Here is a 24,678-nt window from a genome sequence, read left to right on the forward strand (position 1 = left end):
CTGAGACCACAGAAACAATCCCAATGGAGTGAATTGTCTCTGTTTTCAGAAGGTAATGCCGCAAGGTCTTGAGAGACCCGCTCAGAAATAATAGCAACCGGCAGGCGAGTTTTGGACAACATCAGACGCCTTTGAAACGTCCTACCTGCCTTTGAAATGTGACAGTGAAAGAGTAAATACATGGAGAGACTTGGTTAGAAGGGCCTCTGTTCAGGGCAACTCCCTACAAAGGGTTTTAAATCAAGTGCCTAAGATTTATTTCTTTCTTTCTTTTTTTTTTTTTTACTCAGTCAGTATCCAGTGGTTTTTAATGCAGGGAAAGCCTTGCGAGGCTTTATCAACGGTTGGATTGCATTCTTGGAGCGATTAATAGCAACAGAGACACAGGAGGAAGGAAAGGAGACCGGTAAGAAAAACAAAGCGGCAGAAACCTTCGAGAAAAGGAAACATTTCACCTCCTGAATGCTCCGGCATCTTTTCTGAACGACTCTCGGATGCGAAGAAGAAATGGCAGAGAGATAAGAGGGTTGAGAACTATAGTGAGGAAACGATGGAGCAACACGGAAGGGAGAGAGTGAGAGAGAGAGCGTAAATAAGGGTGGGGTGAGAGAGTGGGGGATGCTGCACTCGGATCACGAGTGACTCGCTCAAACGTGGCGATTGCCGCTCAATTTAAAGCCATCGGGAGGCAGAGGAGAGAGGAAATTTACCTACCTGGCAAGCCTGCAAACACACATACACACAGTTTCAGAGCTCTCTCTCTCTCCCTCTCTCTCTCTCTCTCTCACACACACTCTCTCACATGCTCCCTTCTCTCTCTCTCTCTGACTGAAACGATAACTGAGAGAGCACTGGCACATGCAACAGGGTGCGGGAGACAAACTCATCTCGTCTTTTCCCCCCTTTTCTCAAGAAGAGGAGGACAATGAAGAGAGGAAGAAGAAGCGAGAGCGGGATGCTCTAACACCCCAAGCCAGTTTCGGAAAAAGAATTAACAGTTAAAGGTGTTAAACCGCTTTTCAAACAAATTTCCAGGTTCCGGTTCAAACGGCAGCCCGCTGTTCAAGGCCATGACCAAGCGCAAGTGGGAAGGGAGACGAGAGGGCTTCAGGGTGAACACCACCCGCGAGGAGACGCAAGGTCCGGGCCGCCCCACCAGCAGGGGGCGCTTCTCTGAGTCCTGGAAGAGGTTGAGCTCCAGACAGGGGTCCACCAAGAGGTCAGGACTGGCAGCACAGCAAGCAGCGGTAAGAACCGGAATGGCATCTGTCTGTGGCTCGACAGGTGGCTGGCACGGGTTGGCAGGGGGATGGCAAGTGGATGTGTGAGGAAAGGAGAGAAGGCGGAGGGCAAGGGTTTGGTTTGCCACATAAAGCGAAGGTGCGAGGGGGGGCGCAGGAAAGACTCTGGCTTAGATAGGCTCACCTAAAGGTCTCTGATCAGTTTACTGGTAGTGTTTGCTGTTGCTGTCATTCAGTCTTGCTTTCTTTCTATTTTAAGCTTGCACATATCCTAAAAACTTTCCAGCATGCATGTCTATCTGTAGGAAGACCAAGCATATTTGAATCTAATGAATGATGAATCTGTGCATAAATCATTAAAAGAAGCCTTAAAGCTGAGGGATGTGTCATACTGATGGACAGTTTAGGAGTGAGTGTATGTTCCAGACTCTCTCATGCTAGCACTCTTACCATGTCTACTGTCTGTTTTTACTGTCTGTGTTTGCAACAAGTATTCAAAAGATCTTAGAAACTTCCAACTAAAAGAAAAACACTTGCATACACTTCATCATGAACTACATGTCTTGAGTTTGGGGGTGGTGCAGCTACACCCGAGTGCTTCTTGAGTGCTGGAATCCATCCTTTTGTTTGAAGTGTGTTCAATTGAACTGTGTCAGCAGCATCACTGGCCCTCCTCTGAGTCTCTCCAAACTACACACTCAAAGTTTTCCCTCTGGTAGAACGTGATGCACAAATATCTTAGAGGAGATATTTTGTTAGATGGTTTGTGTGCGGATCAAACAGACCCGTTTGGAAATAGCGTCAGAGAGTTTGTTATGCCTCTGGATATTAGAGAAAGCTGGAGAGACCTCCTTCTCTATCTCTTTTTCTCTTTATACATTTTTGGATTTATGATCATGGCTAATTATGAAAATCGTACTTGTTTGCTGTCTTTCTCTCTCTCTCTCTGGTCTTGGTTTAAACAGACAGAGCATTCAAACGTACCCTGCAGCGGTTCATGCGTCCTGGACCATCTGTCTCACGTCCTAGCCTTCTGTTGCCTTTTCCCTCTCCAGCTACTGATTCGCACTGCTCCACTTCCAACACTTTGTACTGGACTTTTTGAAACCATTTACATTTCTTTACACTTTTCTTTGTTGTTTTGACATCTTTTCTTTTCTTCATCTAACTGAGAACAGTCTGTAATATTGCCACCGGTAACTGTTAAATAATTACGGCAATTATAAGCCAATTATGGAAATGGTGTAAACACGTTGTCTGGTCTTTGTTCTGTAATAGCCGAGACTTTTAAAGAGTGATGCTTTTACAAATCTGAAATTATGATTTGTCTGTTAACTTCCCTGTTCTGTTTTTTTTCTACCTTTTTGATGCAAATTATTGTCAGTTTGGAACACTGAGATCCTGTTGCTGGACTCCATTTACATAGTAATATAATGAGATTTCCTCTTATTCCGAAATCTCCAGTCCTTTAATAAGATTAATTCACTGACAGTTTGCTTTTGATGAGTTTTCCCAGACTGCGGATGTCTTTTAAAATCTTCACTGAAGAAGCTAAACAAATCCAAGCAACCCAATGACCCATTTATTTTTGTCATTCTTGTTTGGAAATATTAAGATGGTGTGGTGGCTGCATCTAGATGTCATGTGAGAATTTGAAGGGCTATAGTACATATATTTCTGATTGAAAGAGTCAGGCTCTTACTGAGTTCCTTATAATGGGCAGGTTTAGCTAGTTGAACTTTGTTCAACTTTTTTGTTGCTAGGTGATGGCTTAGCATCACTGACAGGACACCCAATAACATAGGGAATTTCTAGAGTTAATAATAATAAATAATTATAAAAATAATTTAAAATAAATAACATGTCATTGGAAGACTAAATTAGGCATGCACAGTCTATATTTTTATTTTTATTATTATTATTTTTTTTTCATTTTTCTTTATGTATAAGAAAGAAAGAAGAAGAAGAAGAAAACATATATATATATATATATATATATATATATATATATATATATATATATATATATATATATATATAGATACAGGGGTTGGACAATGAAACTGAAACACTGGCCAATTTAGTGTTGGAGGTTTCATGGCTAAATTTGACCAGCTTGGTGGCCAATCTTCATTGATTGCACAATCCACCAGTAAGAGCAGAGTGTGAAGGTTTAATTAGCAGAGTAATAGCACAGTTTTGCTTAAAATATTGCAATGCACACAACATTATGGGAGACATATCAGAGTTCAAAAGAGGACAAATTGTTGGTGCACGTCTCGCTGGCACATCTGTGACTAAGACAGCAAGTCTTTGTGATGTATCAAGAGCCACGGTATCCAGGGTAATGTCAGCATACCACCAAGAAGGACGAACCACATCCAACAGGAGTAACTGTGGACGCAAGAGGAAGCAAGGGTGCTAACCCGGATTGTATCCAAAAAACATAAAACCACAGCTGCCCAACTCACTGCAGAATTAAATGTGCACCTCAACTCTCCTGTTTCCACCAAAACTGTCCGTCAGGAGCTCCACAGGGTCAATGTACATGGCCGGGCTGCTATAGCCAAACCTTTGGTCACTCGTGCCAATGCCAAACGTCGGTTTCAATGGTGCCAGCAGCGAAAATCTTGGGCTGTGGACAATGTGAAACATGTATTGTTCTCTGATGAGTCCACCTTCACTGTCTTTCCCACATCCGGGAGAGTTACGGTGTGGAGAAGCCCCAAAGAAGCGTACCACCCAGACTGTTGCATGCCCAGAGTGAAGCATGGGGGTGGATCAGTGATGGTTTGGGCTGCAATATCATGGCATTCCCTAAGCCCAATACTTGTGCTAGATGGGTGCATCACTGCCAAGGACTACCGAACCATTCTGGAGGACCATGTGCACCCAATGGTTCAAACATTGTATCCTGAAGGCGGTGTCGTGTATCAGGATGATAATGCACCAATACACACAGCAAGACTGGTGACAGAGTGGTTTGATGAACATGAAAGTGAAGTTGAACATCTCCCATGGCCTGCACAGTCACCAGATCTAAATATTACTTTGGGGTGTTTTAGAGGAGCGAGTCAGGAAACGTTTTCCTCCACCATCATCATCATGAATGGCTCAAAATCCCTCTGGCCACTGTGTGGGACTTGTGTCTGTCATTCCCAAGACGAATATATATATATATATATATATATATATATATATATATATATATATATATATATATATATATATATATATATGTAACAAAAATATTTTGTTGTCTTGTTACTGGAATTCTAATCCCAGTGGAGCTTTAGTGTTTCGTCTTGTGGTTCGAACTATTAGTTTTTGCTTTTTTTGCTTGAAACCATCATCTCTCAATTTTGGCAGCATTTTAAACTATATCCCTTATTATTATGTTGTAATGGCATCGATTATCAATGTGACCATGCGGGAATATAAAGACAAATGAAGGAAAGGGGCAACTAGTTGCAGTGACCTTTTGTGCAGGAAGGGAAGTGTGATTTTATGCTCAGCAGACCGAAAGTGAAGTTATAAGCACTAAAGTAAACAGTGTAGAAGAAGAAGTAGAAGAAGAAAACTGCAGCATGCCAACACAGCTATGCTCAAACAACACACACTTTTAGTTAGTGTGTATGTGTGTGCTAGTCTTCTAAGCTGGGAGGAACATCTCAGAGTGTGTGTGTGTCCATGTGTACATACGTGTGCTAATAACGACCTTAGCAACTGTAACTTGGAAACTAGAGTTTTCCATGTACCCATTGTTCCCTTGTATTAGTTTAGCAGCACATCATGTTGCATCGTGGGATGGTGTTATAGCGAGCAGTAAATATGAGAACATTCTGTTTTTAATGGCGATCACCTTTCATACCAAAAATACTGCATATTAGCATTTCAGAGAAACGTGCAGCATTGTGAAGCTTTCGCCCCAACAGGTCTTTCTTTTGTTTCATTTGATCCTTTCTTCTTTTTAATAGGATTCTAGCACTGACTGTTTACTGGTAACACAGTGGTTAGAATCTCAGTCACTCTGATCGAGTACAAGGCGGAGATTTATTAGCTAGCTCACGCAGATGAAAAGTCCTCTGTGCTACCCAGCCCTATTTTTTTTTACTAAGCTAATATACATAAAGTAATAACGTATGGTCAGCACGCTAAGTTCATCCATTTGACTAAATATTTAAATATGAGCTCCTCACACTGCACATGGAAAAGGTAGAAAAATGTAAGTAAACACACTGTAATGTTAAATAAAACTCAATACAGATAAATCAAACGGCTTTGACAAATTCCAGAGGGACCACAAAACCTGCTTTAACCTGAGGCCATGTTACCCCTCTTTACCCTCTCTCACCTTCTTTCTGTTTCTGTTCCTCAATATTTTGTGCCTTAATCCCTTTCTGTTCACTCGCAGCGAGGGGCAAACGGATCAGTTGGGAATTAGCTGCGAGTGCCCCCTGGAAGTTTTGAAGTTGGGCAGATTTCATACTGCTGCCTCAAGGCATTAAGCTGGTTTGGATGTAGGTTACTTTTAGTCGTCATGGAGACTGCCGGGGATCTTTCCCAACACTACACAACATATTAACAAGAAATTGTGTTGAGCATTCGCAGAACACCTTAACGACCTTGTCTTAATAATGATGTCGGCGCGGTTCCTTTATCGGAGCGGTGGTGAAGCTTTAAATACTTCTTTTATTCAGATTTCCTGCCATGATTAAAATTCTTTGATTTCAGAATTCATTTTTACTGGAAACACAAATCTACATTTGCTTTTGCAGAACTTGTATGGACGATTAAAAGCCTTAAAATGTGTCATTTTTACAGTTCTAAAGGTTTACATTTATTTCACTTGATTTTTCCTTTAAAAAATACCCAAAATTCTGCACCTTTTTTTCGGAAGCTCACTGTAGTAGCAAACAAGCTGTTAGCAGTTAGCATCTGTAAACTTTTTTAGCGTGTTAGTAGCAGGCACCTGATTTGTAGAAGTATAAAATTATTACTCCTCACTTCCTGATGTTACATTACACCTCTATACTTTCTATAACCACATATTTAAATTTTGTTAGTCCAAGTTGAACTAGCAGCCATCTCCATTTTAGCTTTTCTAGCTAAATTGTTAGCACTGGATTGTACATCGGATCAGCAGCTAAGCTGAAGTGAAAACTACCTCCATTATCAACATTATGTAAAGATACAGTATATAATGTTAGCTGTCTAGCTAACTTACCATATTCTGTATATTTAACACAACACCTTTGACATCTTATTTTGGAAAACATCGAAAGCTCTGGCTAGCTAGTCTAGCTCAGTCAGCTAGCTAATGGTTTATCTTTCCATCATTTGGATGTTAAGGGTGAAGATTCCGGATAACATGGGTCAGGAATGCTCATTTTTCTCCACTGTTTCAGTCATTACTAAATGTTTCTGAAGTATAGACGTTTGGCAGGAAAGTGTTTTATAATTAATTTATTTATTTAAAATTCATACATACTGGCTTTTCATTGGCTTACACTTTTCCAGGGTTTATTTTTATTCTTTAACAGAAATAAACTATATGAAGTACCATTACAGTGACCACATACCTGAGCCTGACACTGATGACGTCTTTAAATTTCAGTTAACTTTCTTTATTAGCCCTTTGATTTAACCCAACAACGGGGTGTTTAAAGGAAGCTGTAGGTTTCACCAGCTCGGGTGGGTATTAGCTCAGCCGTCACGACTCTTGGGTTTCTAATCCTGGTTGCAAAATCCCAGCCTCAACCTGAACAACAGGCGTGAATTGGAGAGGTTCTCTCCGCTGCAGAGGCTCCTGGTATCTAGGGACGGAGAATCTGGCAGCTAAGCAGGTCCACTGGGATGCCAGCAGTGTTCGTGCCATTGTAATGAGCTTACAGTTCTGCCAACACACTGTTGATAAAAGCCTCATTTAAAAGTCTGGGATCAAGCACAGTGACAAATCACATCTGTAATTGGTTGAGGGCATATATACTCACTGGCCACTTTAATAGGAATACATATGTAATTACCTAATCAGCCAATCACATGGCTGCTCTACAGTATAAAATCATTTAGATACAGTATATATAAGCATGAGCAGATACATGCTTTTCTGCTCAACATGGGTGTATAGAGTGGTTATTTGAGTTCCTGTCCACCCACAGAACTGCTGCATTATAAATCTTTTATAAATACTGAATTATAAATATAAATCTAAATATAAATGATATGAATCTCCACCACAGGTGGCATGGCCATGAGGGAAGGACCATGCATATCAGTCTGTTGCCATGCAGCCAGTAAATGTCATGTACTGGCTGTATGTTAGGACGTTCTAGCCTGAGCCGATGCAGGTCAAATTCATATCATCATTCCGGCAAATTTCATGAATAACTAAAAGTTAGTTTGCATATTTTTTTCATACTAATTACACACATTGCTAGACATCGTGAAGTGAATTTGCATTGATTAAGCAAGGTCAAGGCTTATTTCCACGTGGTCCTTCCGATTTTGATTGCGTCAATTAAGTCGGTGGAACGGCTAATGATTTCTGTCCTGACAGGTTTGAGCTAAATACACGGTTAATAAATTCCACTCACAGAGCACTCTAGCAATGGCAGGATAATTCGGCTTTTAGAGCTTGATTTAAATAAAAAATAACTAGAAATAAAAAAAGTCACAAAAAACAGATTAAAAGAAACAACAGAGAGACCAAAATAATGCCACGGTTTTTTTCCACATTAGGAAATACTCAAATCTGGATCTCATATCCAATCACTGGAAGCTAACTGAGCAATTTGGGTAAAAATGATTGTCTGCTGTGCCGTCACATCTGCCTCCTGACTACAGCAAAGATGGAAAATCTGGAGAAGCCCCTGAAGAGATGGTTCAGACTTTAGTGTTTAAATCTTCTCTAACAGACAAGTGCTCTGCAATTAGCTACAGAGTTGAGTCACTAGTTTGATGAGCATGAATCTTCAGTGTTACATCACTGTAAAATGAACTAAATTTACATTTCTGGCATACGCTCTCATCCAGAGCAACTTACAATTTATCGCTTTTTATACAACTGAGGGTTAAGGGCCTTGCTCAGGGGCCCAGCAGTGACAGCTTTGTAGAGCTGGGATTCACAACCTTCCAATCAGTAGCCCTACACCTTAACCACTAAGTTACCACACTCCATAAATTCTACTACTTAATACTACTTGGTTACAACATGACTTTCTCAAAATGTTTTAATTGCTATGGTATAAAAAGAATACTTCATGGTAGTAAGAGTAACTCCTCCCCACATTAATTATTTATCCACAACAACACGTCTCCTAGTGTTTTTCATCGCTTCTCTTGCTCGCTTCTAAGATTTCAATTACTTGTGATACAAACATGTATTGGTTATACACAGATCTAATTATATATTTCACAGAATCTTCTGCTAGAGGACAATTGAATTTTGAACTACACAGTTGTCTGAACCACCGGCACTGGGGGAGTAAATAGTTTCCATACAGGTTGCTTTAAAATGAACAGCTGTTTCAGAGCTGGAAAATGAATCAGGAATTTAATTATGATATGAGTGGGTCTCATATGAGGCTACAGAGAAACCATCAATACAGACCAAAAAAAAAAAACCCCACAATGAAAACAATAAAAAATATTTTTTATTCAATTATATTTTAAGTTCTTTTTTTTTTTAAATGCTTGCAATACCAGACCCTCAGCTCAAATAGCCAAATAAAGGTCAGTGTACAAATCACTTTCTTTAAAAAATCTCTTTCTAGTCTACTAGGAAGCATGTACAAATCTTTCATTGAGTTTTCCATCAAACGCAACAATAGAATAGATACTATAACTACAACCTTAGTAGCTATGGTGAAGTATCTTGTTGATTATATTATGATTACACCTTCACCACCCCTTTGATCGAGACCTTGTCATTGAGAAGAGGTTTATCTCCTTTTAATAAAGTCAGTGCTAAGTCAGCAGGGTTTATAATCACATGTTTGCATTCACATAGAAGAATTCCCTCTGAGCCTTGGATCTATTGTGCAATTCAATTTGTCGTTTTTGTTCATGCAAATTTCCAAATTGGTAGCCACCAGGTTCATCCATTTGCTCTTATTTTATTCTTTGGTTTGTCAACAACACTCAACCAGCGAAGAGTAGCAATTTTGGATTGCCAGGGTATACCATTGTGCAGGAATACCTGCAAATGAGTGGCTGTTCTTTCCCCACCAAACCTTTCCTCACCTTCAAGATACTTGAAACAGGAAGTAGCCTGACAATTTGAGCCAATCATCTTCCTCGGCATGCAAGACAGAGAGTGGTTAGCTTCCACACCTGGAAGTGTAGTCCAACATGTTTTGCTTGAAGCAAGGTCCAGACTACTGTTTTCAAAAGGACCAGGGACTTTCACACACTCTGGAGACATTGTCCGGGCTAAGGGTTACTGGGACATCCATGGGGTAGTTTGGTGTCTGTTGACTTGCCAATGTGTGGACTTGCCACCTGCAAGTATATGGGGGGGGGGGGGGGTCAGGCAAGAAAGGCACAGTCCTACTAGACCCTTGCATTGGAAAAACCATCAACCTTAATTATCATACTTTTGAATTACATGCAATTCTATATTACTGTACTGTGTTGTCGTCTGGTACACATTCTGAAACTGTTTCCCACTGTATACGAGTAACCATTGATGACATTCACTTGGCTTAAAAGCCTGAACAGCCGAGATGCTGATGACGTCATTGTGTTTCTGCCAGCAGGACAACTGGAATGGCCATCATAAACACCATTACATCCCACCCCATAGGTGCTGTGGGGGCTGATTTTATTGCCCCTTGCCCCCATTATGGCTAATTGCATGGTTGCTCTGGCAGCATGGCTGATGCAGGGTATATGATGTTAACCTGATACTAGGTGAAAGTGGTATTTCCCTGCAGACCTGTGTGCCACAGGGTGGATAATTCCATATCTGGGGAGGGTCACAACACCATTTTAATGTTTTCCTGCTCTTACAGCTTGTCAAGAGTTAAATTGTTAGAGTGGGGTGAGAATCAGAGCACTGAAGCACAGGTGCACTCTGGGATTGGGGAAAAACCATCTGTGGTTCACTGGCTGCAATATGATGGAGATTGATCAATTATGTCATTTCCTCTGGGACATACAATACATAATAGACACTTTGGAGCTATTTCAGTCCACTCGCTCTGCTTTTTAACAAAATATACTATGTGATAGGCTTTCCTTCCTTCCTTCCTTCCTTCCTTCCTTCTTTCCTTCCTTCCTTCCTTCCTTCCTTCCTTCCTTCCTTCCTTCTTTCCTTCCTTCCTTCCTTCCTTATTTCAATCCATTCTGATTCTTTCTTACTTCTAAATTCCTGCACTCAACCTTACCATCCACTCTTCCATCCTTCCTACCATTCTCCCAACTCTTCTTTCTTACTACCACTGCTCCCTTCTTCTTTCTTTCATCTATTTCTTCCTTCCCACCCTTCCTTGCCACCCTTCCTTCCTTCCTTCCTTCCTTCCTTTCATTCTCTTTCTCACTAACTCTTAAATTCTTGCACTCAACCTTACCATTCACACTTCCATCCTTCCTACCATTCTCCCATCTCTCCTTTCTTAATACTACCTCCTTTCTTCCTTCTTTCATCAGTTCCTTCTTACTACCATTTCTTCCCACCCACCATGTTTTCTTCTCTTGCTTCCTTGCTTCCCTCACTTCAACCACAAAAAAAGTAAGCAAACAACATGGCACCATAAATAATTGCACCTTCCTTATTCTTTATTACATTAAAACCCCTGGCAAAAAGTATGGAATCACCACTCTTGGAAGATGTTCATTCAATTGTTTAATTGTGTAGAAAAAAACTCAATCACAGACATGCCACAAAACTAGTGGCACTAGAAAATAGTTCAAATGAAAATAGTTTTGTGGCATGTCTGTGATTGGTTTTTTTTTCCTACACAGTTAAACAATTGAATGAACATCTTCCAAGAGTGGTGATTCCATACTTTTTGCCAGGGCTTGTACTTTTCTCAGAGATAATGTGCTTATTCTGTAAGCGAGGGCATACAAGGTCGCTTTAAGGTTATTCAAGTCTTTATCTTAGCTCATCATTTCAGCCATAAACAGTGTGTACCTGTTGCCTTCACCTACACTACACATCATGCAGAGTCTGCAATGTGTAGCACTATATACTGACACTAAATTATTTTGTGGTCTTTTATACCATTAAATAGCACTGACAGAGCATCACTGTTACAGAATTAACAGTATAAATGCCTCATTTTGTCACATTATACAGCATGCATCATTAAAGTAAATGAGCCTAAATGATTAACTGACAGTTTTGTGGTTCATAATCTTCACACAATGTCAGAAGGTGAATATATTTGCGTATTATTAAGGAGGTTATTGCAATTGATGGAGAAGAAAGAGCTCTGAAGGAGATCAGAACAACATTAACGGCTTAAAAAAGTGTTTAGGGCTTGGGAAAGTCAATTGATTAAACAGTAAACATCCTCATTTTGTGTAGTTTCACCCAAATCCATAAAACTCATGCCAGCTCGAATTAGCTTGCACGACTCATAGCTACAAAGCAGAAAAGAAGCCGTAATTAACCATTTAACACCAGAACCAACGTCCAGTCGAACGTGACCACATTTGCATAATGGGTTTAGTCTCTGCTTCCAATTCATAATCAGATTTGTGATTAAAACATTTTGTTCTGGTGTGCCGAAGTGCAGGAGAGACAAGCTTGACTGTTTTCTCACTAGTGCTAGTTTCTATGCTAGTCAAGTCACTTTGTGACATTTCTAGGGAATTTTCTGCAGAGAGAAAATATTCCTTCAGATGGAATATCCAAACAGTATACTGACCTGTATGTTGCGTGCCGTAATTTTGCAGATCATCATGCTTCCCTGAATCAGCAAGTTTTTGTTGATGCTTTAAAATCTTTAACCTCACTTTAACCTCACAGTGTGCTGGCTGATCAGAAGAGCACATTCAGCCAGAGACTGATCACTGCTAAGTGTAGCACTGAGCGCTTTAACAGATCTTTCATCCCTGTGGCAATTAAACTGTACAATTCCTCCCTTTAAGTGTTGGGACATTTTCATGTGCAATTTCATGCGCAATACATAATAATGGGTGCTATAGTAATTATAGACCTTTCATGCACATTACAATTTCAGCATTTTTTTCTGTCATGTACAATACAACTGTACCATTATCACCTGTTAAATTATCACCAATTTACAATCCTTGTGTGCAATATTACAGCTCTACACTAGTATTTGTACAGTATTTGTATTTATTTATTCTATTTTACAGTTTATAAATCAGTGTATATATTTCTATATATTGTATTACATATTCTTTCTCTCTTATATTTTTATTTTCATATTTTAATTTTCACTAGGAATTTCCCCCTGGGATTAATAAAGTTCTTTGAATCTTGAATCTTGAAGCACAGTTTAGCATAACGGGTAACTAGCGGAACAAGCTAAAATCACAGCTAAAAACCAGAATTAAAACGATGCATGTTTATAATCTTCCTTCATATGCACATAGAAAAAAAGCTTTCCTGAACATTAACTAGGTTGCTAGAGAACTTGCTATATAGAAGTTACACACACTAGACTAATACATTCATTACTTGCCAATGTGGGAAGATTTAGATGATATAAATATACTTTTTCCTCTGAAAAGAGCATTTTTGCATAGGTTTAGAGGTAACAATGCAAAATACCTGAACCTTAATTAACACGTTAAGGGTAAACTTTATAAGAAAGAATGTGAATTAAATGAACATAATTTGACATATGCAGTATAGCTGCATACACAAACATCACTGGATGATGCTGGATTGCTTTCATACTGTATTTTACTTCGATCCTGCTTGTTGAACATAGAAAGTACTAGTATGTGCTCAGGGGTGCCTCGGGCCTGGGGCTGTGCTCCTTTAAAAATTTATTAATTTATCTACAAAAACATTTAAAGCCGATGTTTATTAAAAGTATTTTAAATATTTAGATGCTGCTGTGTTTAATGACTGTACACGTCAAAATATACACGCATGAATTCATCAGAAACGTAGTTAAGGTTAGCTCTCATTAGTTCCTGATTAATACATGCCTTAAGTCAAATCATTAGTTTATATTTAAATAAATATTAATTCAGGTGTTAGTGCAGGATTATGTTACCACTTTAGAGATGTGTTTTTTCCCCTAATTCTACTCCCACCTGCACATGATGGTGGTATTTTAGTTGATGGTGGAAAATAAACCTGAAATAACATCCTTGCACTGTTCATAGTGAGCTCCGGCATGACCGGCGCTGTGTTAAAGAGCACATTTGGTGAGGACTGGTTGAGATCACACACTCGGCTAGTACAGAACAGCACATGCTAAGACGAGAGGACGAGCCAGACTCAGGCTGGAGGTAAACGTAGGGAATTGAACAGAGCTCCATCTAAAGAAGGTTGATATTGAGCTACAGTATAAGGAGGGATCTGTTGACTGATATGCCAGCATGTCCATATGAGAGCATATTAAGAACAGGTTTGTCCTAAAATAGTGTAACGTGATACAAAGATTTATTACTTTGCACAATTATTGCACCGATTTACAGTTTTTTCATTCACTGGTTTTAAAAAGCAGCACTGGAGCTGGAAATGGGCTGTTAACTAAAGTGAAGTTCTTTAGGCGTTCTTTACCTAATAAAGTAAAGTGTATCTATAAGACATATTCAAATCAGGTATATATTAAAAATGTCGTAATTTGAGAGGATCTTTATCTCTTCCATGCACAACGATTTAAAGCTTGTTAAATACAGAGCACAGGGATTTGTTGGTCAAACCCAATAGGGTATTAATTATGATTCATAGCTGGGAGTTATTTGGCATCACATGTATTGGAGACAATGCATTATTATTATTATTTTAAGAAAGTTTCTAATGAGAATGCTTAGAAAATCCATTTCTCCAGAGTGTGAATAGAACCTCAAATATTACCAGTTTATTCAATATTTCTGCAATAGAAAGAAGAAACTTAGCGAGATTAGTTATTATCAGTTATTATTGCTTTCAATACTACACTAGTAAAATAGCCTGGAATTAAAATCAGTTTTCAAAATCCTTGTTGATGCTGGAACACCTGTCACTTGGCAAAACGTGTGTGTGTGTGTGTGTGTTTGTCTGCGTGTGTGTGTGTGTGTCTGTGTCTGTGTGATTTGCATAAAATATCTGGAGCTTGTTTGACAGATTGTGAGAGTGTATCCTCCAGAGCTGACAGCTAGCCTGGGAAAGCCGATTTCTCTGAGCTCATGTTCAGAATGACATCTGTTGATTCTGTGCACTTGGGAAAGAGAGAGAAAAAGAAAGCAAGAGAGAAAGAGAGACAGAGAGAGAGAGAGAGAGAGAGAGAGAGAAAGAGAGACAGAGACAGAGAGAGAGAGAGATTCACAGGATTCTGCTCATCCCTCTGTATTACACAGCTGCTACCCACCTACACACACACACACACACACACACTGGTTTCCTTTTTGCTGTCACGCTTTTAATCTTCTAATTTATTGCCCTCTGTACTTTCCATCTTTTTTTCTACTCCTCTTTGTGATTTTTTTCTGCTTTTTGTTTTGTGTCTCTCCCTCCTTTATCACCATCTCTGACCGGCTTCAGCTGAGGCTGTTTACACCACCACTATCATTCTCTCGGATCCCTTCTTCCCACCTTAAAAAATTAATGATCTGTTTTCTCTTCAGACATTATTTTTTGATCATGTTAGCAGGATGCTGCTGTGCTGCGAATACACGCCACACAGGGCTTAGAATCAGTTCCCCGATAATGAGACGGTGCAGGTCGAGGCAGTGGAGGACAAAGAGACAGAGCGCTAAGCTGCTGTGACTGGACTAGCTGCGAAATATGCTTTGGACATCCTTGGACACCGCAAGAGTGATGCATTATTCACAGAGATTTCTCTTCATTATTTTTATCAGGCAAAATCATTGTGTTTTTTTTTTCTTTTCACATGGAAGCTGATTAACATCTCAATTTCAGTCTTATTTAAAGCCTTTATTCTGTAGTGCAAAGATCAGGCAGGAACTTTTAATTGGATCTTCAATTGGACAAACCAGAGCTGTTCTTTGCACCGCGCTGTGCATGTGTGTGTGAGTGAAATTACATGCCAATGTGAAAAGGACATCCATCTGCCATGAGGGTTTTAAAAAATCCTTAATGAAGTGGGTTAGAGAGTGAGAGAAAGTCGCACTTTTTTTTTTAAAACTGGCATCCCGCTACATGACGAGATGAGGTGCTTGAAAAAGCAGGAATTAGCAAAGACTTATTAATAAAACGTGGACACTCCCTCATTGTCCGTTGTGCTTTTAATTTTGTTTATCCTTCTCCTGCCTGATTTTCCTCTGTGGAATTTAGTGAGCTTTCTAAACACAATAATCTGAAACTTCAGTCCAATAGCGTTTCTCAGGAAAAAACTCACCGTGTTTATTATCCATAGTGTAGTCTTAATTATAGTTACCTTATCATGTCCAAACTTCTTCAGCTAGCTAGCAAGCCCAAATGTTTCATCTTGCGAATCAAGATTCATTGCTAGCTACATGAAAACCACTTGCTAAGCAAATGAAATAAATTCCAAACAAATACAAATGACTGCAATATTGGCCATCTGTGTTAATCCAGATATGTCACAGGTTAATGTTAATGCAGGTCTACTGATTGATCAGGGAATCAGTGAATGTGAACTTAAACCACACACTGAGTTCCATCACCCACAAGAAAACCCTGACTGTAGGTGTGTCAGCTTCCTGTCTCATTATCCTATAAGTCATCATTTAAATGTCTACAAAAGTAAGGAAATGGCTCCTCAAGGCATTATATCTCACCACATTGCCAGGTTACCGAGCTACACTAACGGTCTATTAGATAAGGTGAAATAATTTGACACCAGTCAGTCATGTCTCTCAAGAAACAAAATCATATGTCAGAAATAATTTAGTCCCTCTCTCTCTGGTGGTCTCTCCCCCCACCCTTTTCACAAGCTGACTGATGCATGCTGACAGATTATGAGATATGTAGGACAGCCAAGGATACAAGTTCGCTGCTTCAGAAATCAGATAGAGCAAAGCATTTAGCTGTAGAATGTATGATATTTGACCTCTTGGTTTGGTGATACAGGAGACACCTGATTATTAAGCAGTGGTGAATACAGTTGTACCAGCTCACTGAAGGGGAAAGGACATGTGTTACTTTCGCATCACAGGAACTTTATCTATATAAGCAAACAATCCTCAGGTTTAGATGGTCAGACTGTATGCCATCAAATATCTCTTTGGATGATAAAAGCACAGGGAAGAATGTGGTGTCTATAGTTTAGAGTTTTTCTTCCACTGGAGTTTTTTTTCTGTTTCACAATTCTGCAAGGATTCTCTTGTGAGTCATGTCGCCTGGGATGAGTTCATCACTGCTGTGTTTGGGAAACTGAAGAGCAGTAATGCTCATGAGTTTGGTCATGGTAATACTCTTTATATAAACCTCTCATGCCCTTGTTCTGCCATTGACTGGATATGAGTACCTGAAGTTCTAGATCTTTCTAGCGAGTGACAGAAGTAGCTTGTTGTGTCATCGACTGTCACATCGACATTCTAGCCAGTGACACAAATTGCTATTCTGCCATCGACTGGATGTGAGTACCTGAAGTTCTAGATCTTTCTAGCCAGTAACAGAAGAAGCTTATGGTGTCAGTGGCTGGATGTGAGTGCCTGAGGTTCTAGATCATTCTAGCCAATGACAGAAGTAGCTTATTGTGTCAATGACTAGATACCAGTACCTGAAGATCTAGATCATTCTAGCCAATGACAGAAATAGCTTTTCTGCCATTGACTGGATGTGAATACCCGAAGTTGTAGATCTTTCTAGCCAATAATAAAAGTAGCTTATTGTGTCATTGACTGGATGCAAGTACATGAAATTCTAGACCTTAGCCAATAACAGAAGAAGCTTTTCTGCCATTGACCGGATACAAGTACCTGAAGTTCTGCATCTTTCTAGCCAGTGATAGAAGAAGCTTATTGTGTTATTGACTGGATGTGAGTACCTGAAGTTCTAGATCTTTCTACCCAATGCTTGTAGCATGTTTGTTTCACATACAGGCAAATACTTTACAAAGTTATGGACTGAACCAACACATAAGAAAATAAAACCTTGAAATTACTAATAGATATTTTGAACAAATGGCATTGGATGACTAGTAAAAAAAAAAAGGGTTGAGAACATGGAGAACTTTCCATTTTCTGCTTTGTGCTAGATAGGCCCTACACTTTAGTCTCCCAACTAGAAGTTGACTTGTAGGTGCGAGATAGAAAAGTGGTGGGTGTTGAAATCCTAAAAAAGGGAGAAGTTAAGTTACAAAGCTGGAAGACAGAGCTTCAGGTATACTCATTCTCCTAAACTTCAACCCCTGATAAACCAATGTCTAAATTAAATTTCTAGCACCAGTCTGACCAACCTCAACCTCAGGACTGTTTCCTTTGTTCTGCTAAAAGCCTTCAGTCATTGGAAATCCAAGAAGTACACAATATGCACTTCGAACTTCACAGAGGGCTACACTGTAAAAGCAACTAGGAATAAATGAAAAAGATAGATAAAGTCAAAAAAAAACGGGGGTTAACAGTAAAGACTGGCATGGCCAGAAAATTGAAGGAAGCTCTGACTGAAAGGTAGAAATAATGCAGAAGGTTTTTCACAAACTATTTTATGAAGATGTCTTAAGCAGAAGGAACAGTGCGACCTACTGCTAACCTAATAAGCCGAAAAGACTTTCCAAAAGCATGTCATTATGTAATGACCTACAGTTTAGAAAGCCTCCGAGATGCAGTCACTTTTAGAATTACTGGCAACCCTCGTACAAATGAAATCTTTTAAACAATTGCTTAAACCTCCCCAGTAATTATTTAGCTTTTTAATAATTATTTAATTTTTATTGTCAAGTCATTTGGAGACAAATCCTAAATTCCTGGCACTGCGAACCAAGTTTTAGGTTTAACCATCAATGTATTTTATGTTATACTTCAATGTACTTTAATTCAGATTCCAGACATCTACTAATACATGTTAAAATGCCGTGAGAGCAGTTCCAGTTCCAGTTTGTGGTGAAATCATGAGTGAGGCTGTTCTTTATATTATTTGGACAAGGTTGTTTTTCTGCAGTGATTTGAAAACCTGAAGTTCCAGATCATTCTAGAATGACTAACAGTTTGAGAATGCCCCCCCCCCCCCAGTTTAATGATGATGCACCTGCTACATGAAGTGAAATGAACTTACTTGAGTGCACTGAGCTCTGACCTCAAGCCAAACAAACACCTTCGGGATAAAATGGAGAGCTGTTTGAGAGCCAGAAATAATTGCTAATAAACAGTGCCTGGCTCGATGTTCTGCCTGAATGACTGCAAATCATTCCCAAATATTAATATGATGGTTTCAGTTTATCACAGTGTCTGCTAACCAGTATACCATAACAATTACAATTTCTATAATTTATAACTTCATATTTACTTATTAATCACTGACTGACTAACTGACTGACTGACTGACTGTCCTATTTATCTGATTGTTTGCCAGACTGACTGACTTATCTAACTAACTGTCTGTCTGTCAAAGTGTCTGATTATCTGACTGACTGGTGACCTGACTAACAGTCTGTCTGACTCACCAACCAATTGTTTAACTGACTCTCTGATTATCTGAGTAAATGACTGACTCTCTCTCATCGTCTGATTGTCTGATTATCTGATTAACTGACTGTTTCATTGTCTGACTGACTGTCTGATTATCTGATTAACTGACTGTTTCATTGTCCTACTGACTCTCTGATTATCTGATTAACTGACTGTTTCATTGTCTGATTGACTGTCTGATTATCTGATTAACTGACTGTTTCATTGTCTGACTGACTGTCTGATTATCTGATTAACTGACTGTTTCATTGTCTGACTGACTCTCTGATTATCTGATTGACTGACTGTTTCATTGTCTGATTGACTGTCTGATTATCTGATTAACTGACTGTTTCATTGTCTGATTGACTCTCTGATTATCTGATTAACTGACTGTTTCATTGTCTGACTGACTGTCTGATTATCTGATTAACTGACTGTTTCATTGTCTGACTGACTGTCTGATTATCTGATTAACTGACTGTTTCATTGTCTGACTGACTGTCTGATTATCTGATTAACTGACTGTTTCATTGTCCTACTGACTCTCTGATTATCTGATTAACTGACTGTTTCATTGTCTGACTGACTGTCTGATTATCTGATTAACTGACTGTTTCATTGTCCTACTGACTCTCTGATTATCTGATTAACTGACTGTTTCATTGTCTGATTGACTGTCTGATTATCTGATTAACTGACTGTTTCATTGTCTGACTGACTGTCTGATTATCTGATTAACTGACTGTTTCATTGTCTGACTGACTCTCTGATTATCTGATTAACTGACTGTTTCATTGTCCTACTGACTCTCTGATTATCTGATTAACTGACTGTTTCATTGTCTGACTGACTGTCTGATTATCTGATTAACTGACTGTTTCATTGTCTGATTGACTGTCTGATTATCTGATTAACTGACTGTTTCATTGTCTGATTGACTGTCTGATTATCTGATTGACTGACTGTTTCATTGTCTGACTGACTGTCTGATTATCTGATTAACTGACTGTTTCATTGTCTGATTGACTGTCTGATTATCTGATTAACTGACTGTTTCATTGTCTGATTGACTGTCTGATTATCTGATTAACTGACTGTTTCATTGTCTGATTGACTGTCTGATTATCTGATTAACTGACTGTTTCATTGTCTGATTGACTGTCTGATTATCTGATTGACTGGCTACCTGGCTAACTGACTGACTGACTGTCTGATTAACTGACTGTTTCATTATCTGATTGACTGTCTGATTATCTGATTGACTGGCTATGTGGCTAACTGACTGACTGACTGTCTGACTGTCTAACTGACTGCCTGATTGCCTGCCGGTCCTACTGAATGTCTGACTGTCTAACTCACAGGATCTCAACTTTGGCCTTGGACTATCCCCCTGTGCTGCACGTTTTAGGGTTTCCCCTTTTCCCTTTTTAACAATCAGCTAATTCCATCTATTCCTGACTTGAAGTATGTGTTTGAAGAAGGAAAACACTGTTTTAACACTGACTGACTGTCTGATTGTCTAACTAATAGCTTGTTTGACTTAAATGTCTGATTGTTTAACTGACTGTTACATGCAAGTGGTCTGATAGAGACATCAGACGTAGAAGAATGGTTTATAGAAGAATGGTCTTTTTTTAACTTTAATAAAAACAAATACTTAACCATATTCCAATTGATTCTAACTCTTCTGTTACAATTTGCACTGATTGGATTGTATTCAGGAGAAGTCTACTAATGAACCTTGGAATCTTGGAATATACCGTCGGTGTTAGGAAGAAACAATATGTCCGATTGTGCTGTTTTACTGTGGTTGCTATGGTGATATCGTGGTCTATACTGTACTATTAAGTTTAATTTCTTCATCCATTTCGAATATAAATAATCAACTAAAGTTTTAAACAGTTCACCAGCACATCATCATGTTGGTTTAAATTGTGACAATCTGTTCTCCATTACGGTTCTCTCACAGGTCTAATGCTACCTACTAAATCCTCGCTGCAAATACTTAACACGATCCATTGTGATTAACGAAGCCAAGATCACACACTGTTATTCTTTTCAGGCTAATAGAACATGTTGGACGAAGAAGCAGGAATAAATGAGCCTTGACCCTTGACCCTGTGCCACTCAATTAGACATAATACCACCTTCTGGAATGTTCTCATCAAACAGCGACCCTAACATGTTAGAAGTCATGCAGTAGCATGCTGTGTGATCATATATCTCATTTTAATTTCTTATTGCTTTCTACTGGCGAACACACACACATACACACACCACCTGGAACCACAGAGCAATGAAGTACTAATGACATATTATTATGCTTGTACAGGGTACCAGGTGAAAACACACACACACACACACACACACTACATCTCTACCTTCAGGGATGAGCATGAGTACGCATGCTCATGCAGACACACTCACATCTTCCGATTAATGTGTAGTCACATTCCTAGACAAAACACACACACACACACACACACATACACACAGTTGCAATCATTTATGATTCAGATGTTCAATACCAGTGCATGTATACAGTAAATTCTTATATGTGTTGACGCCCCTACACTTACACTGACGATGACGCACGTTTGCAGTCAATATCAGAACTGACTCTGAAACACATCTAAGATAAACTACTGATAGGAAACACCGTTTTTTTTCCCTTCCTACAAAAAGCCCTTTATTTATTCCGCCTCACACACGCACCGAAGAATATGAGCCGCGAGAAATTGATTTCTTTTCAAAAGCGCTTCGCTCTGAGCTTCCGTGAATGACAGGTGGGAATTGCTTTTTGAATTCACATTTTGTCATTTGCAAGTCTGACTGGCATCATCTCTGAGGGAGCTGAGTTAGTATTTCCTCAGGATATAGGGTTCAACAGTGGGGGCTGATCCTCAGGGGATTTTTGGGCAAAGCCCCATCATATATAATATATAACAGCTGGTCGATAACATTTGTCTTCTCTGCACATTTTATTTCTATCTATCTATACATTTTCTGAACATTTATCCTACACAGGGTGACAGGAAACCTGGAGCCAATGCCAAGTGACATCGGGGCACGAGATGTGGAAACACCCTGGACTTGTTAACCCAGGGGTGTCCAGTTTTATCTGCAAAGGGCCAGTGTGGGTGCAGGTTTTCATTCCAACTGAGCAGAAGCCACACCTGAGTCTACTGAAAGCCAAGATCAGTTGATTAGCCAGTTGGAATCAGGTGGAGCTTCTGCTTGGTTGGAATGAAAACCTGCACCCACACCGGCCCTTTCTGGATAATATTGGACACCCCTGGGTTAACCCATCACAGGGCACATTTACACACACACACACACTTAAAATGGCAATCAATGGATCATCAGCTTTTATCTACCCACTTAAGGGGGCATAGTGGCCCATATAGGCAGTGGTAACTCAAGTGGTTATGGCTCTGGGTCGTTAACCAGAAGATCAGAGTTCAAGCCCCAGCACTGCCAAGCTGGCACAGTTGGGCCCTTGAGCAACGCCCTAAAACCCACCTGCTCCAGGGGTGCTGTATCATGTCCCCAGCCCCCAAGGATGGGATATGCGAAGAAAGAATTTCACTGTGCAGTAATGTATATGTGACAAATAAAAACAACTTAACCTCTGGCACTGGGGATAAATGTTTATTAAAATTGTTGCATTAAAAAAATAATGTCCCTATTTAAATAAAATATGAATAATAATGCCAATTAAAATTAATCTACATGAACAGGATATTCAGACAGTTTTCAATTACATACGAAAAAAGATCTAATGATCAGATTCTTTATTACGTATTATATCACATATCATCCTTAATAACATTTTAAATGATTGTTTCTCAGCAAATGAAATTAAAAAGTTCGTAGTGACGGGTTTCTGGAATCTTCTTCATGAAAACCTGATCCTAAATCAACGCTCTCACTCAGAGGCAGTTTATGAGTTTTGCCTCAATCAGGACAAGCGGATATTTTTAATTAGGAGAGAGGCAGAAGAGAGTCCTCCATGGGCCCGGTGATAAGCTTCATGAATATTAAGCCACAATCAGAAAGATCATTTCAGCAGATGCTCTTCATTTAAATATAAAGAAAGTGCAAGTGGTGCTTGATGATTGTGAAAATGTTTTTATTTCTGTTCCAAGATCAGGGCCACTTTTATTATGATCATTTTTTTGATATCGATTTTTAATCCGTTTCCAAATTCACCTCTACTGGATAATTTTCTGTATTAAATACAGCTGATTGAAGGAATAATATTATAACGGGTAAAAAAAAAAATCTCATTTGCTACAAAGCACTGAAGTCATATTATGCAAAGTTATTTGTATCAGGAAGGTGCGCTAATTAACAATGCGCTTCAAAAAAAATTGGAAATGTGTATTTTACAATGTTTATATATCACAACAGCAATCTTATCTCTTCACTTCACTCAGTTTTAATCTCAAACACGTCTTGGCTGATTCACTGCAATTAAAATGAGAAGAAAATCCTGTTGAAATGTTTTCCACCTGAATCATTCCTTCAGGTCCTGTAGCTTGAAGATTCTCACCTGTTCCACATCTCTGCTGGGAAATATCCCATGCTGTAGGATGAGATTTGTTTTGTTTTTTTGCCAAAAAAGAAGGTGATTCTTGGCAAAACATTGTTTATTTATGGCTTTTCTTGGTCACAAACCATTACTTATTTCCTATCATGAAATTCTGTCATAAAAATGGACATTTTTTAAATTCATCCTCATTCTCACTGACAAATAGTTCACAACACTATAAATCATTACTTTATACCTTACAGTTCTATGTAATTTTGGGATTAACATTTTATCCAATTATAGTTATATTTAAAGCTGTGGAACATCCCAAAATTGTTAAATAAAACTTGACTTCCAAACCTAATTCCAATGCTTTCTGCTAGAATATAAAGTGTAGAAGCCTAGAGATATATAATATTTTAATTTAATTCCTATTATCACTTACATACACTATATTGCCAAAAGTATTTGCTCACCTGCCTTGACTCACATATGAACTTAAGTGACATCCCATTCCTAATCCATAGGGTTCAATATGACGTCGGTCCACCCTTTGCAGCTATAACAGCTTCAACTCTTCTGGGAAGGCTGTCCACAAGGTTTAGGAGTGTGTTTATGGGAATTTTTGACCATTCTTCCAGAAGCGCATTTGTGAGGTCACACACTGATGTTGGACAAGAAGGCCTGGCTCACAGTCTCTGCTCTAATTCATCCCAAAGGTGTTCTATCGGGTTGAGGTCAGGACTCTGTGCAGGCCAGTCAAGTTCATCCACACCAGACTCTGTCATCCATGTCTTTATGGACCTTGCTTTGTGCACTGGTGCACAGTCATGTTGGAAGAGGAAGGGGCCAGCTCCAAACTGTTCCCACAAAGTTGGGAGCATGGAATTGTCCAAAATGTCTTGGTATGCTGAAGCATTCAGAGTTCCTTTCACTGGAACTAAGGGGCCAAGCCCAGCTCCTGAAAAACAACCCCACACCATAATCCCTCCTCCACCAAACTTTACACTTGGCACAATGCAGTCAGACAAGTACCGTTCTCCTGGCAACCGCCAAACCCAGACTCGTCCATCAGATTGCCAGATGGAGAAGCATGATTCGTCACTCCAGAGAACGCGTCTCCACTGCTCTAGAGTCCAGTGGCGGCGTGCTTTACACCACTGCATCCGATGC

General features: G+C 39.3%; 1 protein-coding gene across 8 annotated transcripts in view; it reads left to right on the forward strand.

Annotated features, from left to right (window-relative positions):
• The first annotated feature begins 651 nt into the window (after positions 1 to 651).
• The window catches only part of trpm3 (transient receptor potential cation channel, subfamily M, member 3), a 149,936-nt gene continuing 125,909 nt past the window's right edge, over positions 652 to 24,678 (forward strand). For 6 of the 8 annotated variants that reach the window (XM_058375617.1, XM_058375628.1, XM_058375622.1 and 3 more), the window contains exon 1: positions 653 to 1,247. In XM_058375617.1, the coding sequence (XP_058231600.1) occupies positions 1,071 to 1,247 (177 nt within the window). In that variant the 5' untranslated portion in view covers positions 653 to 1,070. Of the gene's footprint in view, positions 1,248 to 24,678 lie in introns of all 8 variants that reach the window. The other 2 variants (XM_058375620.1, XM_058375627.1) reach the window with 2 other exon arrangements.

Source organism: Hemibagrus wyckioides, linkage group LG22, assembly GCF_019097595.1.
Source record: "Hemibagrus wyckioides isolate EC202008001 linkage group LG22, SWU_Hwy_1.0, whole genome shotgun sequence".
Taxonomy (NCBI): domain Eukaryota; kingdom Metazoa; phylum Chordata; class Actinopteri; order Siluriformes; family Bagridae; genus Hemibagrus; species Hemibagrus wyckioides.